Source organism: Schistosoma haematobium, chromosome 1, assembly GCF_000699445.3.
Source record: "Schistosoma haematobium chromosome 1, whole genome shotgun sequence".
NCBI lineage: Eukaryota > Metazoa > Platyhelminthes > Trematoda > Strigeidida > Schistosomatidae > Schistosoma > Schistosoma haematobium.
In genome coordinates this window covers 82457464-82483097 of record NC_067196.1, presented here as the reverse complement: position 1 = coordinate 82483097, position 25634 = coordinate 82457464, and the positions used below count along the sequence as shown (strand labels likewise).

Below are 25634 nucleotides of genomic sequence, written 5' to 3'. Positions count from 1 at the left end.
CCTCACAAGATCTACTGAAGGAAGAAGAAACTACTATGGATGACAACTGGAAAGGTATCAAGAAAGCATTAACTTCAACGTGTCAAGAGATTCCGGGCTTAAAGAAACACCATCATAAGGAATGGACCTCTATAGAAACACTGGACAAGATCAAAGAAAGGAAAAACAAGCAGACAGCAATTAACAACAGCCGAACACGAGCAGAGAAGGTCCAAGCACAAGCTGAATACATAGAAGCAAACAAGCAAGTGAAGAAGAGCATTAGAGCCGACAAGAAGAATTACATGGAAGAACTAGTAACGAAAGCGGAAAAAGCTGCTAGAGAAGGAAATATGAAACAGCTCTACGATACAACGAAGAAACTATCAGGGAAATACAGTAAACCAGAGAGACTGGTCAAAGACAAAGAAGGCAAGCCAATCACTGAAATTCAACAACAGCAGAACAGATGGGTAGAATACCTCGAGGAACTCCTGAATAGGCTAGCTCCAATGAATCCACCGGACATCGAAGCAGCACACATAGATCTTCCTATAGATGTCAGCCCACCAACGACGGAAGAAATTAGAATGGCCGTCAGACAAATCAAGAACGGGAAAGCAGCAGGACCCGACAACATACCAGATGAAGCACTGAAATCAGACATCGAAGCAACCACAAGCATGCTTTATCTTCTATTCAAAAAGATTTGGGAGGAGGAACAAGTGCCGATGGACTGGAAAGAACGACACCTCATCAAGTTTCCAAAGAAAGGAGATCTGAGCAAATGTGAAAACTACAGAGGAATCACACTACTGTCAATACCAGGGAAAGTCTTCAACAGAGTGTTGCTGAACCGGATGAAGGATGCAGTAGACGCCCAACTTCGAGATCAACAAGCTGGATTCCGTAAGGATCGGTCGTGCACAGACCAAATTGCAACACTACGGATCATCGTCAAACAATCAGTTGAGTGGAACTCATCACTATACATCAACTTCATTGATTATGAAAAGGCATTCGACAGTGTAGATAGGAGGACATTATGGAGACTTCTTCGACACTACGGAGTTCCTGAGAAGATTATTATTATTATCCGGAACTCATACGACGGACTACAGTGCAAAGTAGTGCATGGAGGACAGCTGACAGATGCATTCCAAGTAAGGACCGGAGTCAGGCAAGGCTGTCTACTCTCTCCCTTCCTCTTTCTTCTGGTGGTCGACTGGATTATGAAGACTTCGACATCTGAAGGAAAACACGGAATACAATGGACAGCTCAGAATCAATTAGACGATTTGGACTTCGCAGATGACCTAGCCCTCCTATCACGTACACACGAACAGATGCAGATGAAGACAGCCAGTGTAGCAGCAGTCTCTGCATCAGTAGGCCTCAACATACACAAGGGGAAAACCAAGGTCCTCAAATTCAAAGCGGAAAACAGCAATCCAATAACTCTTGATGGCGAAACTCTGGAAGATGTAGAGTCCTTCACATACCTAGGAAGTATCATCGATGAACAAGGAGGTTCAGATGCAGACGTAAAGGAGAGGATCGGCAAAGCAAGGGTCGCATTCCTACAATTGAAGAACATATGGAACTCAAAACAACTTTCAACCAATATCAAAGTGAGAATCTTCAATACGAACGTCAAGACAGTCAGCTCTACTGTATGGAGCTGAAACTTGGAGAACTATAACAACCACAATCAAGAAAGTACAAGTATTTATAAATAGCTGTCTACGCAAGATACTCAACATCCATTGGCCGGATACCATCAGCGATAGCCTTCTGTGGGAGAGAACAAACCAACTTCCAGCTGAAGAAGAAATTAGGAAAAGACGATGGAAATGGATAGGACATACATTACGCAAATCGTCAAACTGCATCACGAGGCAAGCCCTAACTTGGAATCCTGAATGGAAGCGAAAAAGAGCAAGGCCAAAGAACATATTGCGTCGGATAATAGAAGCAGATATGAAAACGATGAATTACAACTGGACGGAGCTAGAAAGGATTGCCCAGGACAGGGTTGGATGGAGAATGCTGGTGAGCGGCCTATGCTCCTTCACGAGGAGTAACAGGCGTAAGTAAGTAAGTAAGGCATACAATATAGCGATTATAAGACGATAAACCTGTTAAAATAGAAAACTTACAACTAGCTCTTCTCCTATAAGTGGCTCAGACGGAAGACCTCTGGGACGTGGTGCCGTAGGATCAACAACAGGTCTTACAAGTACTTGATCTTCATCATCAAGGAAATATTCGGGTAATGGATATCGTTTGGGACGTTTCAAAGTGTTGACTAATTTTTGAATTTTTTCTGATACACGATTATGACATACAAAGCCTGTCGTTTGACTGGTATCAGAGGAAGGATCTTGTCCAACTGACTCTCCTGTTACTGGTGATGAGAACTTCCTACTATTACTATTATCAAGATCAGCAGATGACGAAGATGCTAGTGAAACTGGCTGGTTTGACTGAGAATACTGGTCTTGTTGACCTTGTAAGTCATACGCTGATGATGAAGGAACGAATTCATGGTTTGTATGTCCTGAATTACCATTTGATATGACACCACTAGCAAAACTAGGGAGCACACTAACACTTCCAAATATATGAGATCGCTGACCATTCTGAGTCATGGATATTGGACATGAATTGACTCCAGACTGGGGTTGATAAACTGAATTCGAAAATAAACATATAAATTGACAATATTACGGCATAATTAAGTTAAAAATGTTTATAAACCAATAAACAAAAATTGGAAAATCGAGATGCAGACTAAATCACACGAGTAATTTTTTGATTCAGTTACTTACCACTGAAATATATACTAAATTGACCAATACTTAAGAAAGAAGCCTCAGTGAACAGATCAGCTACAAGATCGAATATATATAGACGGAAATATACATTTATAACTAAAACATTGAAATATCCACCTTGGAGTTGATCTATGATTTGTTTAGTTTAGTAAGTTTGGGTGTTTTTCGTAAGAATCGATCGTGTACTAACCAAATCGCAACACTACGGATAATTGTGGAACAACTAATTGAATGGAATTCATCACTCTACATCAACTTAATTGACTGCCCCCAAATGTCCTGGTACGGCCGAGAGTGGAGAGAGCCTGCTCTCCCTCTCCAAATGATCTCACATGGCCACGCGTATATAGCCTCTGCCAAGGAAGTTCTACTCACTGCCTTCTCGTGTTGCTTACGAAATTGAGAGGACAAAAAGAGAATGCCCGGCGATTTAACCGGGCTGGTGGATATGGAGATTTCACCTAGGGGAATTGGAAAACCCTGATTCCAAACCAATGGTGCACATAGGCTCCAGATTCCTGAAGGAACAAATGGCGTATGAACCAATCGTTGGTCACTGGCTACCATGGGACTGCATCTCCTTACGATGCTCCACTGCCTTGTGGACCAGACCTTCAGGTCGAAAGCTCAAGCTGTGGCCCCCTAATAAAACCACCTGCATCGGTTTGGGCACCCGGGCAGTGTCACGGCCCACACACAAACCAAGTGACTTGTGTAGCGCATATGTATTCGGTACCCCTTTGTACTAATATTTGTGTATTCAAATATATAATAAGATTAGGCATAGAAAATACGATTCAAGAAAACCAAATATAAACTAGTGAAATCAAAACAAAAAAGGTTTTGAGGAATTCAGAATAAGGGGGAGACAAAGAATGGATGCACCTGTGCCATTGCAAGCGATTTTTAGCCATGTCATTCAAAGTCTCTAACCATTGGTTAGCATCCTATAAAATTCATCTTTAGCTTCAACCAAGCTGTAATCGGTGGAAGCGTAGACAGAGACAACGGAAACGCAACGGCGTGTGTCCCTACCTTACTTTCCCACTTAGTCAGACAGCGCACAAGCGACTGTCTATTGGAATCCAGTCTAACCAACCCTTTCCTGCTTTTAAACTTAATTCTATACCTAAACCGGAGGGGCCATGGGAAGTAGCAGCGGGGTCTCTAGACACTCAAAGGGTAAATTGTGCCGATCCTTTGTATTGACAAAGTGCGATCAAATGAATGCCTGCAATTGGACCACGTATGCGTGCGCAGTACACATCGATAGAGCGAGTCTACAGTTCTAGCTAACGAAACCTGCTATCTGATACAAGGTTCTAACATTAAAAGCTCCGACATGTAGTTTGGAGCGCGGTTGCATTAATACATGGAATCTTAAACCACTAGTCTGAGACATAATGATGTATACAGACCTCCTAGTTTGGTGCTGCGTAGGAGTACCAACATATGATTAGACACGTGTAGTTTAGCAAAAGATGTTATTCGTAGCTTTTCATTTATTCCTCTATAATTGTATTATTTCGTGTCAAGATTTCCATAAGAGTTTATATTTCTTCCCATTCTTATGAAACTCAATTTAAAAATTACATCTGTTACTCTGATGGATTTGAGGTGTGACAACTTGAACTGATGCACACCCGTACAAGTACTTATTCTGATTATAACCGACTGACTACATAGCTTTAAATAACCGCGAAAATTCACGCAGGTAACCAGTATACTTTTGAATCAGTATCATCCTTATATTTATTTCTCCCGGTAATGAATAAATGTAAAAACTTTATTCTATGAAAACACATCCACATAGATGGTGAGATAACGATACAATACGTGCAAGCTATGAATCCACTAAAAGAATGAAATTTACCAGTAGAAATCACTTGAGATTGATGAAAAACAGTACTAACTGATGGATCAGAATAATCGTACATCCCTAAATTATTAGAATTTAACTGAGCTTCAGCAAGAGCAGCTAACTGTTCAAACGAATCAGCGGTATTCAATGCTCCATCTAAATTACCATTTTGTTGATTAGAAGGCTGGTTTGTGTAAGTCCATGGACTATTTACATCTGATTGATTTATTCTATTTGAAGATCGAATCGGTGGTTGACCTGAATAAAACATTTTGAAAAATTTACAACTGATTAATACATGAATCATGAAATAATATTACAAAAGTATATCGAAGACTGTCCCAAATAATGATAACACCAGCAGCAAGAATAATGATATTAGAATAAATCGACGAATAAACACGAGACTGATCACGAAGAAAAAAATTAATGTGGTAAATTCAGTTGACGATAAGTCAAAAAGCTGTCAATCATGGAGACTATACATTTTCCAATGCTTATCTCCATCAACTTCGTTGATGAACATTTTGAAAGTGTAATCTAAAAGCTAAGGAGGTTTTATAAAGACTGTCTTAAAATATACACCTACATACATTTACCCTGTCGGGTGCTTTCCCGTTTCCCATGGTGATCTAGCTAACATGATTACACGATTTAAATTATGAAAATCCTACAATCTTCAGAAATCCCTATATACTGAAAATAAATGTTAATTAATAATATATGTGTAAAAAAGCAGAAAAAACTATTGTACGTTGGCAAACAGCACTATGCAACTGCTTGGTAACCGTAAAGGGTTGAAATTTTAAGTAATAAAGTTTTAATCCACTGAATACAAGTTTATGTACTCGACCTTAAGCCGCACTGTTTGAAAAGTATGGTACTACCCTCCGCCCAAATTGGAGTAGGAGAAAATGAATCTAAATCTAAAACCTCTTGGTTGAAACGCGAGTTGTTTCAACCACTAACACAGAAACAACAGCTTAACTCGACCGATCAGATTTTTATCACCGCAATGAACACAAAGTAATAGAATTTTAACTACGAATCATAAAAAGTCAATAAGTGGTAAAGTAGAACCTAGTACATATGCACATCCATTCAAATTGTCATACCCCAGTAGCACAGAGTGATGATGTCAAGTCAAATCCCAGAATAGTAGAGATAGTAAAAGCATTAGTGGTAATAGGAAGGGTTAGGTATAGAAGGTACGATTCAAGAAAACGAAATATAAACTAGTGAAGTCAAAACAAAAAATTTGGGGGATCCAGAATCACAGAATTTGGGGGAACACAGAGAACAGATGCATTTGCGTCATTGCAAACAATTTTGGCCCGTGTCATTCAAAGTCTCCAATCTTTGATTATAATAACCATACGAACCCCAACCAGGTACCCTGTTCCTAACCCAGGCACTGTTTACTCAGTGGTCCCAAAACACACAGATAATCCTTCGGAGACACCTATGATCGGATGCTAGTAACCTAGGAGTATCCTCTATTATTGATGGCCATGTTTCACACCCTTAAATTATTACGGAACAAGACTCATAAAAAGAGGGATTATCAAGAACAAAAAATAATTACAGGATCGAATTTCATCCAAAGAAGGCACTTCATCATATCGATTAGCAGGAGATTGTTGTTTGCGTATCTGACCAGTAATAGCAGTAGTTGATGTTCTGAGTTGATTTCTGTCGGAAACACCATTGGTCGGTACACTTGAACTTGGAATCTGTTAATATAATACATGTTTAAAATCACGACAAAAACTCGTTAAAAAAACCACGATAATGGAAGATGAAGTGAATTTATTTTATAGACATTTGCTACAGCTACTGTTGATTAAAATGACTAGGAAAGATATAGCTATTTCTGAAATAATCAGTTGCTTCGACTTTCAGGATAGTAGTTATCATGGACTAACACGGGCTGAAAAGCCATGAAAAATTAAGACTTGAAATCTTTCCAAGGTTTAGTGTTGTAATTCAATTCCGAATTAAGTTGAGCAACATCATATCTAGCGGTGACCAACTTCCAATTTCAATGTGGCCAAGTAAACATTTGAGGCCAAACTTTTGTTCCACAACAAGTGACATTACTTGGATGACCAAATCTGGAGTGGAGTGAAGCTTGAATTTATGGTCTAATAGTTATTTATTGATTATTTATTTAAACACATAAACATTGGTACAAGGTGGAACCAAACTGATATACGCCGCATGAATCATTCGCTTTATTTGAGGGCTGGGGTACTGCCCGGGTGCCCAGACCGATGCAGGTGGTTTTATTAGGAGGACCACGCCTCAAGCCATTGGCCTAATGGTGTAATCCACAAGGCAGTAAAGCAACGTCAGAAGATGCAGTCCCATGGTAGCGAGTGACCAACAATTGGTTCATACGCCATTTGTTTCCTCAGGATTTCGGAGCCCATGCACACCATTGGTGTAGTGTAATTTTACAAGGCATAACATGTTTGAGTTCAAATCAATAGTTGCAAACTGAGTGTTCTAATCATTTGAGGAGACTAACGTATCGTTGAATATAAATACTGGAAAATCTCGGGTAATATTAATTAATTTTAATCACTGTCCGTCAAGAGCTTAATCCAATTTCTCTCGGAAAGCAAATAACTGATTCTGCTAAAAAAATTCCCACCGTTTAATAATCTAAAAATAGTGTATTCATCTTCCATGGACAAGATTTCTTCAGAGCTAATGGTGTTACTATTTTTGCAACTGGGATAACACAGCTCCCTTTCCAGCAAAAGTTGTAATTTATGAATTTAATAAATCATATCATTGAACGGATCTTGGACAAACATCGAGTGTCCTTTCACGACTCCACCAACGATCGGACCCAGGACCTTCAGATCTCACAGCAAGCGTGCAATCTTTACACTACTGAACCGGCATCCAGTGATTTACATGTTTAATTTCAATCAGTGAAACATTTAGTGCTCAAGGTAAGTCATTAACAAACTGAACTAATGTGTACTATTCTATGCATAACTAATACAAAATGTAGATAATAGACATATGCCTTTAAAAACAAATAAGCACAATGTCAGCCCAAGCACATGATAGTACGCATACAACTGATGTAAACTGTATTAATTAAACATGATGGAAACATGAAACGTCCTTGGAACTGTGGTAAAACTTTATCCAAAGAAATGCTAAATAGCGTTTTATATATTCTCTGGTCCATGGTTTAAAAAATTGGGTCAGATAAGGTCGTACATGACAAAAATAAATATATAGTAAAGTATAACACACACCAACAAACGGTGGTATGTACACACACACACACTCGTGTATTATGCCTATATGACAAATTACTAAAATCGTATATAATGTAAACAAACCTAAAAAAGACGACCACTGGAACAAACGAATATGAAACAATCAAAACGAAACGTTCTATACAAAAAAGACAAATCGTACAGCCACATACATACCTTAAACAACCAATTGGATCTTTTTACAATCCTGATGGGATTGGTGCTCCTAGTGGGATTTAAATCCAGGTCACACAGCTCCACAGTTTGGGACGTTATCAGTGAACTATTTGGGCTACAGTCAGTCAGTCAGTCAGCTACAACGTAGGACCAGGCACATATATGCATCGGTCCAAGTTGCCATACTTCATTAACACAACGAGATGGACACCGGATTCATAAAAGTATTTAATTCAGAGGTGGCAATATATAAAAGAAAGATTGCAATAAGGATATAGTAAATGAAGGAAGAATTAGTTCGTAGAAAGAAAGATATGAAGCGATTTTAATCTCTTAGTTTAAGGGAAGACAAAGATTGTATACACCGACGCCATTGTGATCGATTCTGAGCCATGTCACCAAGAGTCTCCAACCACTGGTTACGATTGTCACGCAGACCCCAACCAAGTAGTCTGCATCTACCAACATGGCTCAGACTAGAAGTTAGTGACTTCAAGCACTGATGCCACCTTTCCGTTTGGCCGCCCCTAACTTTCTTCCAACCATCTGCAGCACCAGTCAGCATTGCACGTCGTGGTAGTCGGTGTTCAGGCATACGCGACACATGGCCCAACCATCTCAGTCGATGAAGATTCACAACCTCATCAACTGATTTACCATCATTCCCTAATACCCTGCTTCTAGCCTCATTATTACTTACCCGGTGATCCCAGCAGACGCCAGCAATATTTCTAAGGCATTTGTGGTCAAATACTAGTAGCTTACGAGTGTCTTCTACTCTTTTGTAGGAATGAGACTTTTGCAGCTGAGTGAACACTGATTAATGACCACCTAACAACTCAACATGTAGTGCCGAGTCAGTTAAACTAGTCACCACATTGCAACTTATTCGATAGAATTCAAGCAGTATTCCAGTGTAAACACCAAGAGTGTGATGGAGGTTCATCCAGATGATAACTATTAAAAAGAGTGAAACATGGGTCCTGGATCCAACTGCTAGCCATGATTCATTTATTTTGTAAAAAAGATTTTTTTCGTTTTTAACTTGTTAGCAGTGGTGAAAACATCTTAATTTCATGGAGAATTGACCATAAGACTACCATAAATCTAAGTAAATATTAAAGGCACGAAGTTCAGCGGAAGGATCTCTTTTCAACGAATTTACTACTAAGCTATACAATCGTATATATATATATATGAATTATATATCAGGTAAATATGTTAACTATAAAATAACCACTAGGCAGGAATCCGGTGAGTTATTTGGAAAGACTCATAAACATCGTCAAACTTACTTCACTTAATCCCGATGACTGATTAAAATTGTTCCCTAAACGCGTAATGTGTGCAGATGTTGACGACAAATCTTCATCCGAATCATCAGAATCTAATAAAAATAGGAGAAACAGTCCTTTAAGCAGATATTAATAATGATATCATAACACCACCAGCCCATCATTATATGTATAGTATGAAAATGAAATTACAACAGTGAAACTAAGTAATTTAGTAAATTAAACTATCATCCGAACACCACTATGAGATCACTTAGACGGTAAATAGTTAACCGTTTAGCATTCGTCTAAATCGTGTGGCCAACTCGATATTCCCTTCATTATCGAAATAGGTTGGGAAGATAACGAAAGGAGGTTGTCAAATGATACAAAGTAATAAATAATATACAATTGAAAAAAATGAAGTCTGTTTAGCAGATGGGTCGTGTAGTTGAAATAACATTACTCCAGAACAGATAATTTGGGCTTGATTGAAAAATAAGATATGTTTATCAGATTTAAAGTCAGGCTGAACCAGGTTACAGTCAACATAATACAGAAAGTAGATTAATGCCATTTACTGAACTTCATCATATTAAAGCAACAGCGAATTAATCGTTATCATGCCTATATTTAAATCTAAGAAAAAATCAAGCATGTAAATCAATTAATGTTTCTGAAATAGAATTAAGTGGTCACCTAATAATTACTAGCTAATAAAGGTAAGGGATATCAGTCATGTTTAATATTTTTAGTTAAAAAAACATACAATTTTCTTTCTACTCTGTTATCATTTGTTTGACGATTTACTCAGTAGAAAGACTTTTCATATTACAATTCATTAACATCTTTACATGCTACCAACACTTTCGTCAATAGGAGTTGGTTTTTTATTCACATGTACGAGTTGAAAGTGAAATAATGATGTCTGGGAATAAAATACATTGCTTGTACTTTATAGAATTTTTTTAATCAAAAAATCCATAACAATATCATAAACTATAGACAACTGATAAGTGAATATGCACAAAACATAGACACGCATATAAAGCAAGACAGGGAAAGTGACTTGAATTCGGCAAAATACATGTAAGTTGAAGTGTATAAATGAAATATAATACGTTAAATTGTTTGTTATCTATGTACACAAACACGTACAATCACATAAATATGCACAACACCGTATGACTCACATCTAAATAAACTTTACCGTTGTGTTAATGTTACATAAAAGGAAATGACATTGAAAACTACTTAAAAAGAAACAGATCTAAAACGTTTTGGAGAAATTATCCTTCAGTGTTAGTATTAAGCAGTAACGATAAGTCTGGTTACATAAAAACAATCACAATTAAAACATTAAAAGCGAATTGCAAAAGGCGTATTATTTCCAATGAAATGGATTTGTCTGAGACATAAATTTTGATTTTGCTTATCACCATTCTACTCACGCTGCCATAATCGTCTTATATCCAAACCATTATAAGTAATAAGCCGGGGTTTATTCGATTTCATAATCTTTTGGTATACGTCATCTGAGAACAAGTTCGCGTGTCCGGCTTGAGTTACACTTAAGGTTTGAGGGTTAGTGATGCTACTCAGCTACTGAAACCGGAGTAAGTGGAACATGTTTCAAAATTGCGACTCAGTGGTTGGAAGCCAAAATATTTCAACTACTAAATGCATTCTACAAATACCACGAAACTAGCAGCCATAAATACGTTGGTATTGGAAAGTTAATTTTATTGAGTGATCTACGGCAGACGTAAATTAAGTAAACTACATATAGAAACTAACAAATTTGCGAAGTTTTAGCAGTACGTACGAGTGACTCCATTCATGATTGAACTAAAGTCTAAGTGTGATAATCTCGAAATTTTCAGACTACAACTCTGTTGATCGACAAAATCGTACGACTAAAGATTGTTATCAGTTCCAAGAACATACCGAAAATATACTACAGCTATGTGAGGCTCATTATAAGAAAATAAACCTAGTGATCAAAGATTTAAAAGGACATGTTTGCTAGGAATCCAACGAGTTTTCTTATTCTTTACATCTTATTATCTATGTAGTTAGAGTACAAACCAATAATTTAGGCGATGACATACATGTTGCATCACGTTCAGGAGTTTGATGTATACAGGACAAACGACTGGGGTCACGACGTTTACTAGGTGCCAAGGCATCATGACGTTCCTGCCGAGCTTGTACTAGAGCCTCCTTCACTGCCTCCTCTCGGATATCTAAGATTAAAAATTAAAATCGCATTCATAATAAAAGCAATTGGCGATGTAAAGTTCAAATATTTCGAATACATATGTGGAAATACACTGAAGGTACTACTATTACATAAGTCAATCTAGTATTCGTAACACATTTAACTAACTGCCCATTTAAATGAAACAATCAGGTTGCATCGTTAAAGTGTTGATTGCCATTTCATTTATGATTTCCAATGTGTCAGTTTGGTGACGCTTCTATTGAGCTTAGTTTGTAGTGTTTATTTACCAGTTAACGGACTCAGCATTCAATCAATAGGTCGTACGTAGATCGTCGTACTTTGCTTTACTCAGCCAAATAATGTCAATAAGCCTCCTTGAAAATCTTTCTATTTCTGATGATTTCCATTTTTGCATTACTGTAAAACGTACGATATCATATATGTCAGAGACATGCTCAATAAAGTTTGGTCTTCAAGACAACTTTGGGTCTTTTCTACAATATATTTTACATCACGTCAGACAAAGGTCTCTAAAATTCATAGAATTAAGTAACATGGTATTTTGAAATAGCTGAAACAATATTTTGTGTTTTGGATACCAGGAAGTAATTTCAAAACACTAATGTATAAGCTTCTAAGATACCATGGCATTGTTCACAAGATGGATTTCCTGTACAGCAAATAAAGAGCCAGTGTACTTAGAATGGAAAGCTTACCCGATCGATATCGATGATTTTCACGAATGTATCTGCGATTTTGAGCATTAATAGGAGAATTATTTTGGGGCTCATTTCTGAAAGACTCTGTAACATTATCACCACAACCAACAACCTGGCCACGTGGGCCTAAATGATGTGTTTCATTAAGTCCAGGAAGTAAAACTCCACCATAAGGAATATGTGAGTTATTAGATGAATTAGTTGAATTGACTGGGTAAACATAAAAAAGATAAATAAATCTTTTAAAATATTACAACTAATGATCAGTTTTGCGATCGCTTGACGCACCGAAATGAACAGAAAACATAATTTCTTTTCGTAAATGACACCATAGCGTGATAGTGTACAAATAAATCCATTGTGTAAAACGTTATTCAACAGTTATTACTCAAAAATTAACGCTATGTAGGCAAATTGAAATGCAAGTTTGAATATCGTACATCATCATCACTTAGCATTTAACACAAAAAGTTTACATAGCACATTATGATACCATTTCGTCACTCTTCCGGTAGATGATAAAGAGATTATTGTGGGAAATATGGCATCGACTTGAAGTTTGATTAAGTATATCAGTGTAAAACCGGAAATGATAATCTTATGAACGATGCTTGACTTATCAATAGTCTCCAATCCTCCGGATGAAATTTAAAATCAACAGTTCAGATGAACTTCACTGATTAAAGCTTCCTTCTGGAACGCTAAGAATCATTCCTGAAATTAACCAACAATTAGGTTATACTATGTTCTTATACATATTCATGATGCAGTAGCTGTTACAGTTTAAGCCTACAGAAACAGGTTTGTAATGTTACAATAACATAGCTAGTTCAAATGTGAATACATTAGATGAGTTCGAGTTTTTACAGATAATGTACGTTAGTACTGCTATGAAATATTAGAAAGGACTTTTTCTTTAAGACTACTTCATGAAAGTCCACATCACAACTATTTTTGCCGCATTAATGATATTATTCATACGCGATGACCACCTTATTACAAGTAGAAAAACAACCATGAGACATATATGCTGTGATCTACTTGAATAATAACTAAGAAAGAATGTAATTCAAAATATATAACTCACTCGGAGCGTTGATAAACGGAGCTAGAAGCTTCTGTTTCTTTTTCTGGTATCCTTTTTCTGTTATATCACCTGAAATTTATTACAATGAATTGGATAGCGTTAAGCTTACAAAGTCTGACAAATTTATAGCTTAGTAAAACATTACATCACCTTCGTCAAGTGAAACTAGCATAGAATCTAACACACAGGATGTAATCTACTAGGCTTAAATGAGAGTAAGTCGCCATGAACATCAAAAATAGAACAATTAGGCGTTAATTATTTACAACACAAGCAAATCCTGATGAAACGGGGGGGCGAAAAAATGTGCAACACTAAACCATCATACCATAATAGAAGAGGAAGGAGCCATAAAATCCGTAAGCAAATGAACACGAATAGTCTATGATAAATGATATATTTCAACGGAAGAGAAGCACAACCGATATTATTCCAGCTAAGCAGGTTTATCGTAATCGGGAAATCTCAACAAATTCGTTAATGGGTTTTATTCGAGGCCATGTATGATAACCGCTTAGTTGATTAATCTCTAGGTCCCTTACTAAGGATGGGAAAACAGACCCAAGTTCTGTACAGCTAATTTTACGCCTCAACGCCACAAAATAGATCGAAAAGCTACCTACTTTTTACACCCGGTCAACGAATAAACTACAGAAACTACTGGAATAACATTTTTAGACTATTCGCGTCATCAGAGGCGGTTTAAATAACAAAATGTTGAAAGAGTTATCGATACAACGACCAAAGGTACACTGACGGTCTTCAATATTACTTATAAAGTGTTGCTATCAGGCGTGAGTAATCCATCAAAGACAGCAATGATCAAACAGTTAATGAATTTGTTTCCACCGAGAAAAGTTTCTTCAGCACGCAGAACAAATACGAGCAACTTAATGCTACCAAGTATTAACTCGAGAATTTTTCACTGTTATGTACATAACCAGAATACACTTGCTGAACTGAATAATCTTTACGTTTCATGTTACTAACATTATAATTGAAGAACAAGTCAATTACTGAAGAGACCTTTTCAGTATTCTAGAGACTGATTTTAATATCTGTTTACCTCATGTACAGTATGTTTGGTTAACATACAAACATTTGCTGATACAACGGAGATCTTGGATTTTGGTGCAAAATTTACTCATTCATAAGGCTGAATAACATTTTAGCACTATAGCTGTCAGTTCGTGATGAGAAAATATTACCATCGAGTGAACTTAAAATAAACATGAGTCGCGATAACAAGTCACACAAACGATTAGCAGTGTAGATAGGACACAACGTTTGACATGCCTATTAAACCCAATCCGATGAACAGAAAGATAAGCTCAATACAATAGCGCTATCGATTACAGCTAAAATATCGGCTTAATTGTACACTACTCAAAGTGGCCCACTGGAAGTAAACCGTGAGTGGTGAGATACAGGTAGTTAGTTTTGAAAACAAATGATTTAAGGTATATTCTCCGAAATACAATTAACGAAAACTGGCAGCTCCATTTCAGAATCGACACTTAGATCAATATAGATCTGTCTCGAAACCTATTTACAAGAACTCAGTAGTCTGTTGCCTGCAAAACTAGGAGCATCTTGAGTTTTCGCAAATTTTTCATACAACTTCGTCTATAATGACTTCATTTTTTCTCGTACAGTTGAGGCATTGCAGCAAATATTCAACCGATAACGATACAACGAAAGACTTTGTGATGAACTTACCTTCAGAAAGTTCAACTTCGAGCTCTGCTAGTTTGGTTTTGATCTCTAATGGCAATCTGGAATCTTCTGAACTTTCCATTAGGAGAAAATGTTATGGAGAACGACCTTCATCTTCAAAGGTCAGAAAATCAAAGAACGCTGGCAATCCACCGATTCAACGTCAACTTCAAATGGTTCAAATGGTTGTGGACGGAATAAAAGAAGCTTTCGCTTAACGGGCTTCCGTGTCTAATACCTAGAACCTAGGTTTATTGATGATAATAGAGGGAAAAAGAAAGTGGTAAGTCATAGTAAGATATTATCTTTAGTCCTTAAGAATAGTTCGTCTCCTCTTAAACGAATCCTGGGAAGTCGCTTGGACTAGATCAGCCGGCAGTGAATTCCAGCATATGACAGCTCTTAATGAGTAGAAGTTATGTCTACAGTCCGTTCTGATGTGACGCGCGCTATTTAGAAAGGACAGTGGTATTTTTCCTCGCTGAGTAAACTTCATTGTTCTGATCGTTTATTACGTATCAAGACTACTGTTTTCACTTTAATTGAATTCATTTCAGTTAAAGTATTCGACTAGTGTACTGTTTTCACCGTTCTCTCGATTAGTTATGTCGTTGGTACTCTTGAGTACCTCATTTTCAATTGTATCTGTTAGTACTTTTGGTCCTAACAATCTACAGTTCTTTACTTTTTGGTCATTGATTATTTTTTTTTGTTTCTGAGTATCATCTCATCTCGTTCCTTTTTAAAAAGGACTCCTTTTAAATGACCGGACAGTGTAAAAAAGCAGTTGCCAACGTCTGGGTTGTCGTTATCCCGTTGAAAGCGGCATGCAGTGCGACGAGTGCAAAAGCTGGTACCACGAAGTTTGCGCGAACTTAACGCCTGCGGCTTTCAAACGATTCAGTAAGAAGGGTTGCGTATGGCTTTGTCAACAGTGTTGTTCGGATGCAAACAGCCTGTTAACCGAGGCCATCCCACTGCTTGATGCTGCAAAGAAGTGTTTTAGCAAGCGTAGTCGGAACATGTCAAACAGCACTCGACCTGTCGACACACAAATCAACATGAGGCGAACTAGGGTTAGTTCGGTAGTAGATGACTCACGCCGGTCGAAGAGGGAAAAGCAGTCTCCAAAGGGGCCTGCCTTAAACAGAAGCTCAAGGAAAGTAGGTTCTTCTGTTCCCCATCTCCCAGATGGGGTCCCCCAGGAAACGCCTAGAAGCCGCAATCGCAAGACTCGATCGGTTTCAAGCGGTAAACATAACCTGACCTCTTAGGTCGTCGACAACCCTCCAGAATCCAACACTAGGTTTGACGCAACTGTTGTTGCTTCTCCCTGCACCGTTGACGAGTGGGTACAGGTTGTAAGGAAGAAAAAAAGTAGCAATATAAATGGTAATCCTACCCCCGCGAAAGTAGTCGTAAAATTGAAAGCTGATCATAGTGATACATCAGCTATTTTTCATAGAATCAAGGAGAGCGAGAGCTATGAACCTAAAGCTCGTTTTGAGCATGACATTGTGGTGATTAAGCAGCTTCTTAATCAACTCATGTCTCAAAATATCAACGGGGTCACCTTGCTAAAGGTGTACAGACTAGGGAGTCTAGCGGACTTGAAACCAAATCATTCCAGACTGCTTAAAGTAGTATTCAAATCTTCGAACGAACGTGACCTAATTTTACAGAATGGACATAAATTGAAGGATTCAGGAGATTTTATCCGTAAGGAATTGCCGTTGGCAGACCGTGTAAAAAGACGGGAAGCCGAGAAGGAACTACAACTTAGGTTAGACGCTGGCAAAAAGGACATAAAAATTGTAAATTTTCGGGTTGTAAGGCTTCGACAGAGAATGATGCCGAAGCCACTATGGGTGAAGCACGAAGCCACTTAAATAGGCTTCGGATCTGCTACACTAGTGCCCGGAGCTTACTTAACAATCGATCGGAACTAGGTGTACAGATTGACTCTACAAAGCCAGACGTAATCGCAGTTACAGAAACCTGGCTGACACAGGCTATAGATAGTATGGAACTTGATTTCAAGGGTTTTACGTTAGTAAGGGCCGACAGAATACAAAAGCGTAAAGGAGGGGGAGTAGCTCTATACATTAGAAATGCTATCCCATTTGCCATTATCGATAGTGTATCCCATGAGAGTGGGACGTGTGAATTAGTTAGTCTCCGCTTGAAATGCAAGGGATAAGAGCTGCTGATTGGTTTGGTCTATCGCAGTCCAAGCTGTGAGGTAAATGAAGTCCTGCTAAACAGTCTCAATACTTGGTCACAAAGTGGTCGATGTCTAATCCTAGGGGACTTTAATGCACCTATGGTAGACTGGGAAAATCTACGAACTGAATCGTCAGAAAATTCCTTCGAGCAGGAACTAGTTGATGCTGTCATTACATGTGCTCTAGTACAACCTGTGAAAGAGGCGACTAGATACGACCCGGACACTGAATCATCCTTACTAGATCTGATACTCACTCACTATGTGGATGACGTTGCAAACATTTATTATATGCCACCCCTAGGTAAAAGTGGTCACAGTTTTAATTTTCGACTTCCATATAACTGTCAGTCACGGGCACGCGTCAGCCCAATCCAGACCTAACGTCTGGAAAGCAAATATACCAGATATCATGCACTCAGCATCGTTAATAGATTGGACAATAGACCCAGAGTCCTCAGTTGAATTGGCCTGGGACGCATTTCGAAATTCATACTTAAAAGTTACCACATCCCTTGGACTATACCAAGGGGGCCGAGAAACTCCCCACCATGGTTCAGTAGGGAGATCCGTATCCTTCTCCGTAAGAGAAGAAGAATGTGGGATAGATTTAGGTTACTCGGGACTGATGAAACTAAATCTCAGTATAGAAAATTCCGGAATACCTGTGCCTCGACTCTCCGTAAGTCGATGTCTTTGGTCTACCAAATAAGCGTGACATAGGTAAATACACGGGGCCCGACGAATAACATCCTAGGCTACTAAAGGAATTATCTAACTTCGTTGCGAACCCTCTAAGTATATGCTTTAACCTATCTGTAACGCAGGATCGTTTACCAAAAGACTGGAAAAACGCCATAGTAAGTCCTGTTTTCAAAACAGGTACGAAACATAAACCTGAGAATTACCGACCCGTTAGCCTAACTAGTGTGGTTGTTAAAATCTTAGAAAAGATTATTCGGAAGGAGCTGTTTAAGTATCTCGATAAAAACCAGGTCCTCTCGGAGAAGCAGCACGGCTTCAGAACAGGTTATTCTTGTCTCACCAACTTATTAGTGGCTCGTGAAAGCTGGTGCGCTCTTAAGGACCAAAAGCTACCTGTAGACGTCGCCTTCATTGATTTCAGTAAAGCTTTTGATAAAGTTCCGCACAACCGGCTGTTATATAAGTTAAGTCGGGATTGGAGGCAATTTATTGATGTGGACAAAAGACTTCTTAGTTGGGCGTCAACAAAGAGTAAGGGTGAACTCAAAGTTATCTAGCTGGGGAACTGTGCTTAGTGGAGTGCCCCAGGGTACAGTTTTGGGGTGTTACGCCTTAGGTTTGGGTTGGAGCTAAACTGAAGTAGGTGTTTGAGAATGTCGATTGTTCAGATATTAAATGAGCGAACTAATTAGAGGTGTTCTGATATCCAATCATTTGAGCCTATCGAGAAGACATATACGGTTGACCCTATCAAAAGTTTTTCAGAAATCAAGATAAGTGATGTCAACCTTCCTCTTGCGATCAAGGATGCTTGTCCATCTGTCCACCGCAGTCAGCAGGTTAATCATAAAAGAGTAACCGTTCCTGAAACCATGCTGTTGGGGTGAGGAGAAACTTAAGGACAGTAAATAGTCATAAATACCATTGCATATCAGGGACTCCATGATTCTTGAAGGCATAGAAAGAAGAGCCACCGGTCGGTAACTTAAAGGTTCACTGCACCGGCCTCCTCTGAAAATCGGTGTGATGTGAGCCAGCTCCCGAATTTCCGGTAGTTTGCCTCGGCTTAGCGAGTGTGAGAACATCACGCTAAGCTATGTTGCCAGGATTAAAGCTGCTTCCACAGTATAGCAGAATGAAGCATATACGGATCAGGAGAAGTGCCTTTTCTTAGGTACTGCAGTTTCCGGAAAACCGAGTCAGAGCTCAGGTTCACTTCGGAAAGTCATGTGCAGTTGCAGATGAAGCTTTCATCAGTATAGTTGGTGTGGGTCGGGTAAAATGTCCGAGAGTATTGTTCAGCCAAAACTTTAGCGGCATCGCCGCCGTTATTGATCGGGCCATTAGGTCCCAGCAGTTATGAAACTCCAGTTTTGTTTGTCGAAGAAAGGCTGCATAACGAAATAAGCTTTTCGGATTAGAGACAAATTCATTGATATGCTTCATCTGGTGCTGAAGCCGGTCTTCTCTTATAGCCTTCGTGCATATGTTTCTTATGTGTTTGTATTGCCTGTACGCGCCGTTGTTGTCACTTCGTTTGTATTCCGCCCAACAGTGCCTTTTGCGGCTTAGCAGGAGAGGAGTGCGGTTCTTGATGATTGTAGGTTGCTTGTAGCCATTTGGGACCGCTTGGGGAACTGACTGCTTTGTAGCACATAAGTGCGTGTGCAGTAAGAAATCCCGATGAGCATCCACATCAAGTTGAGGGTGAACATCCCAATGCACCCGTTTTAGATAGCCCTGTACAGCTGACATATTTAACCGTTCGAAATTCCAGCGCCTGTCGTTGGTGGGATATCCTAGCTCAATTTTGCTGATAAAACTGATGGTTATGACGGCGTGATCGCTTTTCCCCAGGGGAGCCAGGATTGAGATGTTGTCAACTAGGACTTCTTCGTTTGTAAATACCCAGTGTAAGCGCGACGGTATCTGACTGTTTCTCCAACGAGTTGCCGATTTCACATTTTCAGAAATCCCAGATCCTCAATGAGGTTTTAGAAACGAGCTTCAGTTGAGTGTGGAGAATTATGGTCTACTATTATATTAGTACTGCTCTAATAATAGATGTAATCCTATAATCGTAGATTTGTCATGATATAACTGCCTAATCTATAAGATCGTACATGGAAGATACATCATCTTCTACACCAACTCACTACATCGTAACAACTACCAATACATGATAGAGAACAAACATAGGCTAGAGGTGGAACATCATATTTAATATGAATACAAGATATAAGGTAACATTTAGAGGGACCACGCCTGCATGGCCAAGCCATGTCGTACAATCATCTTCAATTAATTCAACTCCTTGTTCTCGCCTTCTCCATCGTTAGGTATTTCTCCGCGTTAGATATTGAATATCTATTTTCCAAGTAGTCTCGTGTCCAGCTTTGAGGACTGTGTGGTTATGGTCAAATGCTATTACAAGTGTTCACCTCCAACATACCCATGTTCCGCGAAATTGACTCTAAGGAGACTGACGTCCCTAAAATCAGGATATGAGTGAATCGGAAATGAGTAGAGCGGGATAATCCTTCCGGCATACGATTGTTGTACTCGATGTCAACCGTGGGCTTCCTGTAGATGACCCCAACTAGACAGCTCGAGGTGGTAGACAGTCTTACTGAGCACCATACAGATCCATCAAGATTGATAAACTCTTGGTTTTGAACTTGGTGTACCTCCAGGCATGATCGTATGTATAAGGCTACTCTACCTCCAAGTTCTGTTTCTCCGTCGTTGCGAAACAAAGACATCTCAGGTATTGCTAGCTCCTGGTCCGTTAACTGAGATATCCAAGTTTCAGATATCCATATCAGCACTGCTAAGTTCACTTAGCTCATCCGTTTTATTTGGTAGAATCTTGGCGTTCATGTATAACCAGTTTATTCCTTCAATTTGAAACGCGTGAGCTTCTCCTTCATGTTTGTCTGTATGAGTCTTACGTGAATGGACAGGTAGCCTACCTATACAAGGTTTTCCGAATTGGTAGACCCTGGCCTTTACACGTTTATTTTGTGATCAAGGTGGTTCACAAGTGGAATGATCAGCTCCAACTTGCCTTTGTTCTTGATCCTAGTGTCATGTGGTCTATCCGGATGCATTTGGACTCCAATTGACAATCGACGTCTGTCGGCACAAAATGCTTCCTGAGTTGCAGCCGCTATATGGGGGATGGGAAAGTTATCTTCATTAGCCGGGCACTAGAATCTCCGTCTCTCTTGGTTAGTCTCGTCAAATGTTGAGTCAGTATGTTTTTGGGCCTCAAGGTATGCCTGATGAATTTCCATTCCCTAATATCAGACTTTTTCGACCAGGGTCCACGTTTTCCGGTACACCTTGCACAATGATATTTTTTCTGCGGAAAAACTTTTCACGAAATTCTTTAAGGATGTTCTGGATGGGATTGCGCTCATAATACGGTATGTCAGGGAGTATTCTTACGTTCCCATCGGATTTCACTAAGTGACTAGCTAGCAGTACATCCTCTACGTCGGTAGCAATCTTGAGTGTTACACGACGTAGACTCGGGTGATTTTGATGCTTCGAGACCTTTCCCTGAGTGAGCCGTTTAACCGTCAAAATCTCTATCCTAGGAAGTTCAAGCTTATTGTTTAACTCTCCCCAGAGAATCCTGTCATTTTTTACCTGCGAACTGAGGGGAAGGTCAGGGTTATCTTTAAGGCTCGTGACTATGAGAGAGTCATCATGAACCGTTATTGATTTCCCAGGTTTTCTGGTGTGTTCAGGTTCAACTTAACTTTTCTTGGGAAAAATACGAAACTGTTTGTTTGCTGTGATCTGCTATTAGCACGCCGAAGAATGTTTGTGTTTGTGTAAAGGTGGGATTCTTGTTGTTTTCCCTCCACGAACTAAGGGTCGAAACGATCTAGTTAATAACAGAAATGATCGAGGAATAACACCAGAAGTGATCACACTTAGTACTTACAGAGCTAACGTAATCATCAAACACTTTCGGAAGATTCAGCATAGAGTACTGTCACTAAAGATTCAGGTAGGAAGATCCGTGAACCGAAATATGTTACGGATATTCAGGATTTGACAAAGGTTTTGTAAGCAGCACTTTGATAGTTGCAGGATCTCAAAGCCAGCCAAATTAGAAATCATGAATGGAGGGGTTCGAATGTATATTTGAGAGGTATTCGGTATGTCGAAGAGTTCCTGGTCTAAGCTGTCTAGTTTTCGGAAAGTGTACGTAGCACGGTGTACACATTGGTGATTTGATGTGGAGGCCTGACCGAGAGCCCTCATCTAGAGCGTGTTCAATAAAATTGATGAGGTCAGTGTCAATGTTGAATGCTTTCAGAGCTATTTATTTTGAGGGCTTATTCGACGTCAAATCTCCTTCCCCTAACACAGTGAGATCGAGAGGATCCTATGAAGTGACAAACCAAGCGTTTAAACTCCACGAGCTTTATGTCAGTGAAGACTGCTGACAGAATACCGTGTCCAGAAGCATTTGGCCATCTTTTTCCTACTATGCAGAGCCGTATGGTGCAAAATACTAATCATTAGAAATGTGCGACAAAGGATCTCATTTGTCGAATCTGTTTTTGATTTTTCATCTTATGCAGTTGTTCTGGAAAGGAAAGACATGATAATGCAAGTGGGAGTCGAAACGCTTGTGTTTACGTAGGCAAGCTAAATGTGCGAACCCTGGAATGTGTTACAACTTTTTACGTGAGCTCTTTAGTGTTCCGTCTTACGTGTACCTCTTCCGAATAAGTGGTTTATTCGGGTGGTTAGAAAACTCAAAGACATGTCTGTTAGACCCTCATTGGGTACACCGAGCTATATATATATATATATATATATATATATATATATATATATATATAAGTAATCAGTTTAGGATTATTGTCTGTGGAGAAGCGATTAATAACATTAAAGCCGCTCAAAAACACGATCAAGAATAATTCATTTTTACAGGAAATAAGCTCTTACACATGCTTAAGAGAATGATCTTTTCATGAAGAAAGCCTTTTTGTGTTATTCGTAAAGTATGCCCACCAGACGAGAGCCACATGTATAAATTAAGCTCGACTTAAAGGCATCTAAGTGGCTTATTTGAGGAACTGAGACTTCATGAACCCTAACATATGTTCAAAAATGTAGCACAACCTCATCATCCACGGTAGCAGATTAGTTATTACAGAAAATCTGGAACCTGAAAAGAAGTAGATCATTGGCTTTGATATCACTAATAATTCAAGTTTTACAAAAAACCATTATAGCTGGTGGTTGCTTGTGTACTTACTCTGTGTTTCCGGGAATTTTCTATCATAACCCTCTAACAGTGTCGTATAAGCATTAGATTGAGGGCGATACTTTCCGAGTAAAATGGATACAAGTTAGGTCGTACCGAGGATGGTATCGTCAAGTAATAAACCAGGCTGACGTTTTTGGTTTTTTCGGATCATGGGGTTTGATTGATTAGTCTAAATTGGGACATTAGTGCTGAAGTCAAGAGAAAAGATCGAATGAGATTTTATTACTATTATTTATTATTATCATCAGCTTTATTCAATATTATATTTTTGGTACAATATAGAATTCTCAGCGTAAAGTATTTCAACAAGTTTCCGTTTCTTTCTTCTTGGTCGGTCCTGGCGATAAATATCGAGTGATCGCCAGTTAAATGTCAGCAGTTCAGTGAATGAACATCTGAATAATGTGCATTCTTTTCGCTGTATATTGCCAGCAACCACATTGTCTCTTATTGAGTTTTTTGCAACTTTGACAACGAAAGGTTGTACACTTTTCAGAAACGCAGCAGAATAGGTCATGCGATTAATAAACATAATGATATATTAAAACAAACAAAAATAGATAACTTGTTGAAATATTTAGATGGCAGGAATAGGCAACTCAGATGCTCAATTAGGCTGCCCTTTACGCCTAGCTACTCTCATTACACCCAGTACATTTTTACAGACCACAGTCATGGGATAGTCTTGATGAGCCAGTGCGAAATTAGGGCTGACGCATTAGCAGCATTCGATTCCACCTAACATAGAAAGCTGTTATTATTATTCGTATATAGACCACGTCGACACTCCATGGCAGTGTTGTCCTGGGTCGTTAGGACGAAGCTACAACGAAAAGGAAATATGATTTTAGGAAATACACAACACCTGTTGACGGCAGACAACGTATTTTTTCAACATCTATCGAGCGACAAGCGATCAAACCCCTTGAATCAAAGCATTTTCCGCAACTGTCAGACATAAACGCTTGTTAAGCGTCAAAAACGTACAACTCCAGGTAACTCAGGCAGCGAATGAATACAACGGCCTCCATGACCAAATATCAATCAAACAACATAGATGTAGTTCGTGAGAGTCAAAGAAATCCAGTATAAACTTGAGAAAACAAAAACTGAAATGAAAAATGAATAATAGCCTTCTCATTCAGAATGGGAAGAACAATGTAATATACTTTTGACAAAATGATGAAGAATAACTTTGTTTTCGAAATTAAAAAAAGTGAATGCATTACGAACGTGTGAACGTGAAGGAACCTCAATACACTGTTACACAAAACGTTCAAAAACGATATTACACACTCACTCATCTGGAGATGGTATCAGTATGACAGTGTCGACACGTATGCTATCGAACCTTGGGTCCTGTAAATGAAGTAGTCCTGAAGGTGATGTTGTTTGGTTCTGAGTCTCCAATGTCTGGCACTGCATACAGTCTCTTGTCAACTGTCATGAGTTTATAACAACTTAGGTTGAGTGGCTAATAATTTGCCAGAAACATCTAAATAAGTGTGAACACAATAAAGCTCAAGTATTCATTTACTTCCCTATTTTTTTACACGATTTACACTCCCCATTATTTATATCGAATGTTACGTCCGAGTTTTGCTCGTTCCAGTTACTGAAGTACAGACTATCGATTTACTTGCAAATTACGAACCCAAATTAACAACAGAACCAAGCTCCAATATAGATACCAAATTTATTCGTAATTCACAAATAATCGATCAAATGTCGTTCTTCAATTTTGTAGGTTCCCGGAGCAAAACTCCTAAGTACCAAACCAAAGATAAAGAGAGCACCAAAATACCAAACCAAAGACAAACCAAAATGTCCGAAATAATGATATAAACAAACAAGTTCAAAAGTTAAGTAAAACAATTACATCCAAAAACACAGTAAATTATTAATGTACAATGAAAGGTTTTAATCCGCCAAATGTCTTCAGTTCTCCCGTAACACTCCCGACCAAAAGAATCCAAGTATATGCATCACAAACAATCAACAACAAACACTCAATATACCAACAATCTCGTGATCCCTAGGACTTACACCAGTACGCCTAGGGATCCGAGTAGCTACCTAATATCTACAACTTCTAGACGCAGTTTTCAAATATCTCTTACCAAGATCCCTTTGCTTGTCCGCAACTCCACTGGTCTTAACTTATCACTATTAGGTATCACTTTCCTTACCAGACCTAATAACCATTTGTCTTTCTCTAAAAACCCAGTACATGTGGTCACCAAGTTACTCTCTC

General features: G+C 38.8%; 1 protein-coding gene across 1 annotated transcript in view; it reads right to left on the bottom strand.

The window, feature by feature from the left end:
* The window catches only part of APLP2 (Amyloid-like protein 2), a gene marked incomplete at its 5' end in the record, with an annotated part of 105636 nt that extends 90399 nt beyond the window's left edge, over positions 1-15237 (bottom strand). The window contains 8 exons of the mRNA XM_035731682.2: positions 2139-2671; positions 4690-4935; positions 6263-6410; positions 9431-9522; positions 11521-11655; positions 12350-12562; positions 13440-13508; positions 15159-15237. Coding sequence (XP_035589974.1) covers positions 2139-2671; positions 4690-4935; positions 6263-6410; positions 9431-9522; positions 11521-11655; positions 12350-12562; positions 13440-13508; positions 15159-15237 — 1515 coding nt within the window. The remainder of the gene's footprint in view (positions 1-2138; positions 2672-4689; positions 4936-6262; positions 6411-9430; positions 9523-11520; positions 11656-12349; positions 12563-13439; positions 13509-15158) is intronic.
* Between the last annotated feature and the right edge of the window lie 10397 nt (positions 15238-25634).